General features: G+C 43.6%; 1 protein-coding gene across 1 annotated transcript in view; it reads left to right on the plus strand.

The window, feature by feature from the left end:
• The window catches only part of LOC105361650 (protein trachealess-like), a 253050-nt gene that overhangs the window by 233270 nt on the left and 8263 nt on the right, over positions 1-11517 (plus strand). The window contains exons 8-11 of the mRNA XM_011498900.1: positions 7052-7244; positions 9797-9918; positions 10245-10438; positions 10808-10914. Of these exons, the coding sequence (XP_011497202.1) occupies positions 7052-7244; positions 9797-9918; positions 10245-10438; positions 10808-10914 (616 nt within the window). The remainder of the gene's footprint in view (positions 1-7051; positions 7245-9796; positions 9919-10244; positions 10439-10807; positions 10915-11517) is intronic.

Here is an 11517-nt window from a genome sequence, read left to right on the forward strand (position 1 = left end):
TTTCCCTGAATACTCCGCAAGAGCTGCGTTCACACAACTGACAGAACACGCAAAAAGTCAAGGAATGAATGAGGAATAAAAAAAGCGAGGGAGAAAAAAGACCGGAAAGGCGACAGTCGCTGAGAGGCGAAAAGGAAGATACGACATGGATGAGGAAGAAAGTGAGTGAGAGAGAGAGAGAGAGAGAGAGAGAGAGAGAGAGAGAGAGGGAAAGAATGAAAGGCGCATACGCAGTCGGTAGAAAAAGGAAGAGGCCAAAAGAACCGACGAAATTATAGTTACCGCCACTGTTGCCACGAAGGAATAGAAGAAGAACGAAGTAGTAGGAGGAAGTGGAACAACAGAGGTCGAAACGAACGCGGAGGTATACGTAAGACTCTCTACATGCATGGCAAGGGGTAGCGCGTGTATTCCTACACATACATGAATCCTGACGAGAGGCGAAAAGAAATAGAAACTTGCTATCTTCCTCTTCCTTTCCCACCCTGTCCATCTCTCTCTCTCTCTCTCTATATATATATATATATATATATATATATATATATATAGATTTATTTATCTATTTATCTATCTATCTCTGTCTATGTCTCACTCTGTATCTATGAGGAAGTCGGAAAAAGGTGATGAGAAGAGAAAGAAGAAGAGAGGTCAAGAAAGGAAGAAAAAAAGAAGGATGTGCGGGAGTTGGCGGCCATATTGGCTGTGCATCAGGCACTCCCAAGAAGAAAGAAAGAGAGAGAGAGAAAGAGAGAGAGAGAGAGAGAGAGGGAGAGCGAGAGGGAGAGCGAGAGGGTGAGAGGGGGAGGGGGAGAGGGGGAGGGAGAGATTGAGTGAGTGAGGGAAAGGAAGGGCGGAAAGAGAGGCACAACAGAAGCCAACGGTTGGAAGGGAGAAAGCGGGCGGGGGTGGGTGCGCTCGCTCGCTGGTCTCACGATGCCGCTCACGTAGTCTCTGCACGACGGCGTGTTCGCCATTCCTAATGCCGCTGGAGCCTAGCCCCGACGAAGGTGGACCCCGGGATGTATATAGGAGAAACTCAACAGAGAGAAAGAAAGATAGAGATAGAGAGAAAGAGAGAGAGAGAGAGAGAGAGAGAGAGAGAGAGATATGACTACGACGACGACGGCGACGAAGGGAGAAGCAGAAGAAGAGGCAGATATAGAAAACGAGTGTGTGTGCGTGTGTGTGCGCGCGCGCGCGCGCGCGCGTGTGTGTGTGAGGGAGAGAGAGTGAGAAAGAGATAAGTGGTTAGGGGGAGGGAACTGGTACCAGCGCGATGGTACCGCAGGAGGAAGAGAGAACGAGAGTCATGGGGTAATCAATAGGGTGTTTCGGGGATTCTGGAAACTGCCGCGGCGCCGTCGTCGTCGTTGTGTCACAAACATGGCCGCGTCCGTTTATACTAGCCGCGGTAAATTCACTCGTACCACTCCAACGTACCCGCGCTAATTAATATTGTCGATAGGCGCATAACTGCGCATAGTAAGATTTCGCTGTGGTACCGCGAATTTCAATCTGAAGCAATATGCTTTAATTTTTAATGAGGCGTAGTGCGAAGAATAAAGGGGAAGGGGGTCTACCTTACGATCTATAATTGGTTAATTAGCGTAACGGCGCATGCAGATCCTGCTTGATTTTCAAATGGCATAGGTACTCTAGAGAACCGAGCACATTGATATTTTATCGAGGGGAGCTTCAAGAAATCTTCAGTTTTCATTTGATAACCAACAGAAAACAATACGATTCGATATTGCAAACGTTCGTTAATAATGAGCAGAATTACGCTCTTATTTTTTAATTCAATATTTTATTTTCATTTATATTCTATTTAACTTTTTTTCTGCGAATAAAGTTTGCAAAATGTATAGATACTTGCGGAAAAGCAGAGGATATTTATTTTAATATTTAAATAAATGTAAGTTACGTAATTGAAGACTTTAAGCGTGTAGCTTCCCCGAGGATAAATTACGTACACCAACGGGAGCAATATATTTTCATAATTGCAGTGCGATAAATAAAGTCCTTCTTAAGAAGCTTTGAGAGGCTCATTGACACGCGTGCAAATTGTAATTCGATTCATTGGTGTGAAAATTGCAATTGCACGACTGTCGTCACTTTCCTTCGATATTTCCAAGCGCAGTTGGGACTCGGAATATCCGAGGCGAAAGAGAGCCAAACATAATCGATCGTAACGATCATAACGACTGTCCGAATTAAATATCAGGAGATCGCGCGCGTGCGACTCCACCACAGGATCGAGCCTCGGTACGAGCTCTACCTCCATAAGGATTAAAATGCATTATTACAAGAAGAAGCGACATAGACGAGCGCGTGTCTCACATGCGAATGTCGAATGTTATCGACGAGCTCCCCTGCCACACGCTAATGGAAAAAGCCCGTCCTGGCGCTTAATTTTGATGAGCCGTTGACGGGCGCTCGGCAACAAGCTAATGAAGGCAATTTATTATTCGCGCCGCAGAATCGCCGCCATGTTGGACTCTCGGCCTAGGAATCGCCCGATTAAGCGCCTCCGCTTTCCCATTTTGATTCGTGTTGATTCGCTTTCTGGGCCATCGGTCCGCCGGCCCTGCCCCCTCCCATTTCCCACTCGATCGTCTTCCAGGATAATTGGTTCGCGCCCGCTTCTACGTACGCATGTGTTTGCCTATTGGGAGAGTCATAGAAGGAAGATGGTTAATTTGGATTATTGGCCAATTGGCGAAGGCCGCGGTTCCTTCGAATTCTCCATTTATCCGAGTCCCAGCGCCATTCATTATACATAGTATAATGTTATACATAAGTTATACATAAGTTATACATAGTATATATTATATCGTCTTGTAAGATTAGCAAGAAACGAATAAGGAGTTTCTGCGAAGGGATCGCCGCGACTTAAAGGCATGGTATGGTGGTGAAGCTTATTCGAATGTACATTCCATCGCTTATACGCGATGTAATATTCGGCGAATATTAACTATCAAAGGATTTGATAAGCAAATAGTCCCGGAATATATGGAAGGGCCGAAGAAATTTCGACTCCCACTCACAGCGAGCGCTATTGAAAATTTAAGAGGACGCTTCGGTTAGATGTCGGAGCTTATTAAAGAGACTTTTCTTTTCTCTTAAATAAAGCGACATAACAGAGGCTTACGCTAGTATATTAAAAACAAAAACAAATGAGAAAAACAGTCCGCATTTTGCTGCTGGAGTGCCTCGTAACCGCCTAAATAGCCATGCATCAAGGAAGGGGAGATCCTTATTCGCGCTATAAAAAGCGCTTAAGCTCACTTACCAGCTTTCGCTCAGGTCGTCGGTAAAAGTGAGAAGGGAATAAATTACCTTTAGGTATTAAAAATAAGTACACCCAAGACATAATGTGCGTGAATTCGTCGGTCCTTCTGTCATGAATAACAACGAAATGCGCGTAAAGTAATATCCAAATGGTTTTAATTTTTGTCATTTAATTTAAGCGAAAAGCAATTTTATTTCAATATATTTTCCGGGACTTTTTTTTCACAAATAGAAGCATTCGACTGCTTGTTTTGGCAATGCACATGTTGAGAAAAGGCCGTTCTTAATTGTCGCATGCGCCACTTATAAAGTAGCTTGTCCTCGCATTTTAATAAAATACATTATAAGCAGTTGAATTATTTGTCAAATGCAATTGTCACCTACTAAATTAATATTCGCGATAATCGCAATACCAAGGCAATTTGTATATAATTTGTACTACAATTTTATCCCATCAAGAAAAAATGGGGCGGAGGGAGGGAGGGAGGGGTGATGGTTGGTGGGTGGGTGGGGGGTGGGGGGGGGGGGTATAATTCAGGACATTAATACGTACAATTAAGGATTAATTGTCATTACAAGACCGGAATAATGAAAAAGGCAAAAGCTTTCACTAATTGTAGACCCTTGGCTGGTTAACCATTATAACTTGATGCTCTCGATATTGCACTGCCGATAAAATATTTTATAAACGTGTAAGCCCTACTTTAATAGCCATTACATACCGCAATTACACCAAATAACTGCACAAAAATCTTCGATAACAACAGCTGTACGGCATTGCACCAATACGAAACTACGATCCGACGGGAGACGCGCGCAATTGTAGCTTTCGCGTTACTCGCTCTCAAACTCGATCCGTAGGATACTCGATTGAAAGGAATTTTTGAAATTTTCGAAAACCAAAATCTCGATAATTTCCATGATAATTATATCAGATTATAATGCAGGCTAAATTATAACCTAATTGTAACTTAGTTGTGAATTAAAACAATTCTTTCCAGTATACATTTTATTAATAATTATAAATGTTTGTTGCGCCCACCTTGTATTTCATTCGACAATACAAGATTAATGAATTTTTAAAATTTTAAACAATTCGGCAGGAAATTGGATTTATCAGAATCTAAATTATGATAACAACCAAAGATTTATAGTTTTTGGATTTTTGCTGGCCAGTACTCTATACAATGGTAAATGGCGGCCAAATTCTATACTAGAATGAAATAAGCGATAACCCGATAAAGAAAATTGATTCGCACTGATAAAAATGAATTTATAAATATTTCCATTCATCTTACAAGTCCGCAAATTGCAAAAAATAATTTGAAAAAGAAAAATAACGCAAGTCTAATAATAATATTATTTGCAACGCCCTTCAAATCGTGAAAGACCATTTACTTTTGTCATGATCCATGTTAAAACGAATCAACTTGATTCGATCAATAAAAGGAAGCATATTTTAAAAACCGATAACTTTCAATTCGAATTATGAGAAAATGATTTAGTTATTTTAATGTTTTAATACAAATTAATCATTACTTGCTTAAATAGTTAAGGCAGGTACTTTATGCTTAAAACAGCACTGCGCACAGAGTTTTTTCGTTTGGATTTTTGTCAGAGAAATATATCGTCGGATAAAATATAAATATAAAAATAATTCTTCATAAAGTATCGTAGCCGTCTGTAAAAAGAAAAAAATTCTTTATTAATTATTTTATTCGCGCCATCGCAACTACTCATTTAAGTTATTTAAGCAACATTTAATTTACTTACTCGGGACTGAATTAATAAATAACGACATACTGATTACAAAAGCATGGAAATGGAAATTTACTGGCTGCACGGGGACTCGACAGTCAAATTCTTAACAAATTAAAGCGAATAATTAAAATCGCCATTCTCTCTATCCAATATGATTCTAATAATATCTCGATGTGAGAAGGCCGTTTAAACGAAAATTGCTGCGACAAATTATTCGCCAGTGGGTCAAATTTTTCGCATTTATTAGCAATTCGGGCATTAGCATCTGGCATTCCAAACTCGCGCATCGCGTAGCGGTCACCATTGAATAATATTCACGGGGAGATTCATTGGGTACGGCCCCGATTCGCTCGCTCGTACCACCGAGCAATGACTCGTGGCATAAATTAGGATCATGCGCGCGGCGAACGTATTATTAAGAAGGAGCTTCCTCTTTCCGGAAGTCGCTGTTTTCGCCAAGATAGTTACATCTATGGCTTTGTTCAGTCGGCCAATAGAGCCATTCGATGCATTCAATTCGAGCATAAAATAAATTGAATTTGAAACATTTATTTATTCATTATTAGTGCTCGGTTTACACGAAGAATCAAGGAAATGTATGCTCGGTGCTATTCCAAAAGTGCATAAACCGAGCGAAAAAGTGGATAGCTTCGTCGAGAGGATAACGCGGTTGCTGGCTAGTTAATCGAAAAAGGGAATGAAGTGTCGATGAGATGTTGAATGAATTAGGATCTTAAAGTTGTCGTCGGTCAATAGTGAAAATGCAAGGCAACGCGAGGAGAGGAAGTTTGCGGTGGAATAGACGCCGACTTGACTATCGCTGTACGTCTTTCGATGAGTTGCCGTTTTTTTTTTTTTTTTTTTTTTTTTTTTTTTAACTCGGCCCGTATGCCCGACGCGTATGTCCGCTTCAAGGAATCGATTCTGTACGTATACGAGGTCACGAAATTCATAGACGGATCGAGACAGGCATTTGGTGTATAGAGGAAGAGAGGTTCGAAGGAGAAACGACGACGGACCCTCACGCGCAACCGATAATCAAACGGACTCGCAGAGACATTGTCCTTTTCGCGTCCCCTTCACTGTCTGCGTATGCATTTGTGTGGCACACATTCGAGTGTATTGTAATAATCGTGCGTTCTTTGAAAATCGACATTCTAGGGCAATTTTATACAATTCGCACGTGATTTTTGCGCACCTATGTTGAACCGATGTCAAAAAAAAGGAAGAGAAAAAAAAAATATATATATATATATCTATATATATATATATATATATATATATATATATGTATATATATATATGTATATAAAAAATTGATTTTATATAAAAAAAAAAAAAGCCCTGAGCGTTGTTGCAAATCATGTGTAATGCTTTCAAAATTAGCAATGACATCATTATATTAAAATCAAATAGACGTGCGCGTGCGTGTGTCCAAAATATGTTGGATGATTTTGGTACTTAAACAATTACGTAAGTAGATAAAAAGTGTGCGTACGTTCATTAATTAATAAAACGATTTGTCAAATAATTATGAAAAGCTTATTTCAATTCTGCTTTCAATATATTTCCGATTATGATACTTTCAAGGCCATTGTTTTTGTTGTGAAGCGCTCCTACTTAATTTACGTAACTATCAATAAAGTCAGAGTATAATGAGCTGATAGATAATTTTGCAATATAAAGTGTATAACGACTTAGTGCATAAACGTTCGGGGCAGAGTAGATCAGTAAATAAATTATTTCGAGTAAAGTGAAAGCTTGAAGTTTCTAATATTTGCCGAATTATTAATAATCACGATATGAATAGCTGTCGAATTATTGGAACAGCTATAATTGCATCGCTCATTAAAAATTTCACGTACCACTAGGTATTTTGCATTGAAAAAATGCTTTACGAGCAATAAGCGCTTGACATATTTTAATCCGACCTTGTTGAAAATCTTATAATAAAGATGCAGCTGGAGAGTGTAAAGTCTTTTCTGATATCTAATTATAGGTGGAGATGACAGGCTCGAGTATATTCGACTACGTTCATCAGCATGACCACGCGGAGGTCGCGGAGCAACTCGGCCTAGGACTAACGAGCTCGACCTCGTCGTCAGGACCGCATTCCTCCAGCTCCGGATTAGCCTCGCCGAGCAGCGGCGCCTCCGAGGAACACGGTTCGTCATCAACTGCGAATCCCGACGGTATTTTCAGTTGATTTCCAGTAAGATAGTACGATACGACCATACGTAGGTCGCTGATGTGCGCACGGGACGCTCGCACAACCCGGCGGATTTATTACTGGAAACATTGGCTGCTTTGGTTTTACAGGGAGCGTGCTGCGCGGTAGGGCGGTGTCTTTGCGCCGCTTACAACTTAATTATCCATCGACGTGCCAAGTGCGCCATAACTATACGCCTCCTGTAAAATTTGTAGCCCCTTTTTCTTTGTGTAAATCGAAACTGTCGTTGCATGCACATGAAAACATTGAACTTTCCGTCTACCTCTTGGTGGCCCTCCAACTTACAATTAATTAATAATTTACAACGACAGGCTTTCCTACAGTGCACCAATATATTTTAATAATCGTTTCTATCATCATAGCGTTGGACAACTAATAGCATTAGAATTTGAATTTCCAACCATATTAACCATAATACATACATACATAATCGTAAAGAATTTGCTCTCCATTAATGTAAAACGGTGTGTAGTGTAGTATCAACTTCGGGCGCTCTAATTATTTATAAAATTTGAAAGAAATAGAGGAATTAATGAGAAGGACGGATGGATGGATGAAAGAAAGATGGTGGAGAAAAGGCGGGCTAAACGTCGAGGCGTCGAGGCTCTCGTTTGCGAAAATAAGCTCTAAGCCAACGTCGCGATACCTGAGCGCACCAGCAGTAGTAGCCCGAGTATTTTCGCCCGTAAACTGCAATGTTAAATCTAAATTCAGTTTGCATATAATGTAAAGGTAAAGAAACAAAGTTCAGAGGCTTGGCGCTGGGGAGGAAAGGAAGAGTTGACCATTAAGAGGGGCGAGATAATGGAGTGTAAGCCAGCGAATGATTATTGGATAATGGAGTCGAGGACTCGCCAACCCGCATTAACGGGCGGCTCAATGCCCTCGCGTACCTCGTGCTCGCGCGCGAGCGCACGTGCACCACCAGCCACGTACTCGGGTCTCGGAGGGTGGCTTCGCGCCCGGGTGAACCCGCGGACCGAGCCCGGGCGCGGTACCGCCTTCCCGTGACCGGCGTTGGCCGGGGGGCGCACGTGCTCGGACAAGGTCGCGCGGCAAATACCGAGGCCGGGCTCTAAGCTGCCCGGGCACGTGACGACGGCTGCGTGACGCTAAATCGGGCTCTTTCCTTCTCGGTCACGCCCCGGCAGATCGGAAGTCCGGGCGACGGCGGTGGGCTTGAATGAACGCGTAACCCGGAAAGCGTGACCGGAGGATAGCGGACCGGACCGAGGAGCGCCGCATCCGCGACGAAAGATGATCGGCGGGAGTGGCGGCGGAGAGTGAGTGGGGTGATTAGGGGCGACGGGGGCCGAACGAACGTGCCGCTGTCGTGGAACGTGCCCCTCGGGCTCCGTGTGGAGAGTCCCGGTCGCTGATAGGGGCTGGACCGCTCCGTGACGGGGGTTTGGAAAGAGGGTAGTGCGCGCGTGAACAGCCTTAGATTCGTGGCCCGGTGGCCGTGGAATCGTCGGACCTCCCGGTGACAGGGCTCCGGGGGATGTGCTCGCATACGGTATGCATCCCCGCGATTCTCCATTGTTATTCCACGCGGCCACCAGAACTCCATCCCTCTATTCCTCCCTCCGTTTTCCCTCCGTTAGACATTGGGTTCCCGCCTCTCTCTCTCCCACCCTCTCTCTCTCCCACCCTCTCTCTCTCTCTCTCTCTCTCTCTCTCTCCCACCCTCTCTCTCTCTCTCTCTCTCTCTCTGAGATATCTTGCGCCTTTTAAAAGTAATACCATTTCTTCTTGCCGGACGTTTTATTTTTCGCGAAGAATTTAAAAATTTTAAATTCTCCTTGCTTACCTCGCCAAGTTGCACCATTACGTCGAGATGAACCTTTAATATCACTTTCAATGGACTTTTCCGACATCTAAAGATATTATTGAAGTTTCGTCGCAGATTTAATCCTACGAGAGCGCGAGCGACAAAGTCGCGCAATCGGCCCGAGATCGTGGCAAGTACTCGAAAATTGCAAAATTCCCCTGACGAGCGCGCGCGTCTTGTACGTATCTAAGAGCCAGCCGGCTAGCTCGGGATCAGTTCACTCGTGCACGTGGTTTCGTCTAGCGGACCCCGAGAGCGGTTTTTTACCAGGGCACGTCAAGCTCGCGCGTTGGCCGAGCATCGACGACTAATCGCTCAACGTCTCAACTGTTCCGTGCTTCGCTTGACCTCGACTACGCGCGACCCACTACCCGGACCAAGTTGGAGATCAGTAGCAGGGGCGCTGAGAAGCCGCGCTTAAACAAATACAAACTAGAACGAGGATAGCATTCGAACGAATCTATAAACTATTTGTTAATGCGAATGTGTTAATTGGCCCCTCGAAAGATTAGAAGCTCGCAGCGTCGATATCCATTAACGAGATAAAGCTTTAAGAAATCTATATACGATATGATTATCGATGCTTAATTAATTCTATGAAGACGTGCGTGGCACCTCGTTCGTAAAATATAGTTTGCAAAGGTCGGGAAAATAATTCGGCCCTTTTAAAATTAATGTTACAGTATCATCGGTGATGTCGTTGACGGCGACCGGCTTGTACAAGGGATACGATCGAGCCTTTTGCGTCCGCATGAAGTCATCGCTGTCAAAGAGAGGCTGCCACTTCAAGTCTTCTGGCTATCGTGTAAGTCTCAAGAGCTCCTTCGTTAATTTAATGCTTCAGGCGTTATCATTATATGATGCTTGCCTATCACTTCGCTAAAATCGTGTGTAGCCATTGCACTTGACTTCTTGGTGACAGCGCATGTTTGCCAGGCAATCTGTGGTAGTCTGTGCTAATGCGAATTGTCCTCGAGATTGGCATGTCGACCATGGCTTACATACAATGACCTTTAAATGCTTTTGTTTACGTACGGATCGTCCAAGCTTTGGAAAATAGTGCGATCCTTATGCGAGCGGATCGTCATTGCGTCGGTGTATTAAATGATTTTTTACACGTTATGTTTGTAGGTTGTTTTGTTACTCTGTCGACTGAGGCCGCAATACACATTCAGTCACTCGAGGAAATCGGCGCCGCCACTCATGGGGATGGTCGGCCTGGCGATCGCACTTCCGCCGCCTAGTGTACACGAAATTAGACTTGAATGCGACATGTTTGTCACACGCATCAATTTCGACTTCCGGATAGCACATTGCGAACCAAAGTGAGTAAACGCATCGTAATACCGAACCTCCTCCACTGCCAGTATTTCGCTACGTCCCACTTACAAATGACAATCCTTGCGCCAAAGCCTTGCATAAACACGTGCAATTTTGTTTCATTTACATTCGATATTTTACATTTCGATCCCTGTCCCTTGATTGTCTGTCAATTGATTATAAATTGTTGTTGTCATTATTGTTATTATTACTGTCCATCGTCACTATTATCATCATTGTCATCATCGCTATTATTATTATTTGAATGATCAACGCAATATGTGTTTGATGGGATTTTTAAGTAATGTAAATAATTATTGTTGTAAAGAGCCCTCTATCCAGCTGTCTTTGATTTCTCGATTTGATTTCTCCAGGGTGTCCGAGCTGTTGGACTACACAGCGGACGAACTGACGGGAAAGAATCTCTACACGCTTTGTCACGGTGAAGATGCGAATCGTCTTCGAAAATCTCACATGGATCGTAAGTATACATCCCGTGCGACGTAATGAAATTATTTAAATAATAATGTCAAGAGTCGTAAATGCTCGGAAATGTAAAATGGCAATGTCGCTAGTACGGGTCGATTCAGGCATCCGTTGGTTTACCGTATTCCCACCGTAAGCGTAGCTTAGTTACCGACCGTTGTTGCATCGCGAAAATGAAAAATGCGACACGAATAACAAATGCCGATGGCCGGATTTCTATTATTCGAGCCGCAACGGCTTTCCCTTTGATTTCTTTCAATTTCCAAGATCGTAAAAATTGAAAACGCCGTCGCAATCGGCTCGCATGCACTCCCACTTGGCCGTTATTAAAAATGTAGGCAAAGGGAAGTGGGACGGCAACCTGGACGCCAGCCAAACCCGCCAGGAACAAAGCGAGCGCGTGAAACGGCCGATATTGTTAAGCGTTTTCGCCGTAAAACGCCCCTCCCGCATTTCGAGCTCGGCGGCGGCGCTCGTACATCTGCCGTCGCGGCCCTGGGATTAGGCAATTGATATGCAGAGTGCGTTGGCGTACGCCGGATGCGGCATCTCCAGCGAGTTGTTACCACCTCCAGGCCAACCGCCCGCCGACGATCCC

The sequence above is a fragment of the Ceratosolen solmsi genome, unplaced genomic scaffold (assembly GCF_000503995.2).
Source record: "Ceratosolen solmsi marchali unplaced genomic scaffold, CerSol_1.0 scaffold30, whole genome shotgun sequence".
Taxonomy (NCBI): Eukaryota; Metazoa; Arthropoda; class Insecta; order Hymenoptera; family Agaonidae; genus Ceratosolen; species Ceratosolen solmsi.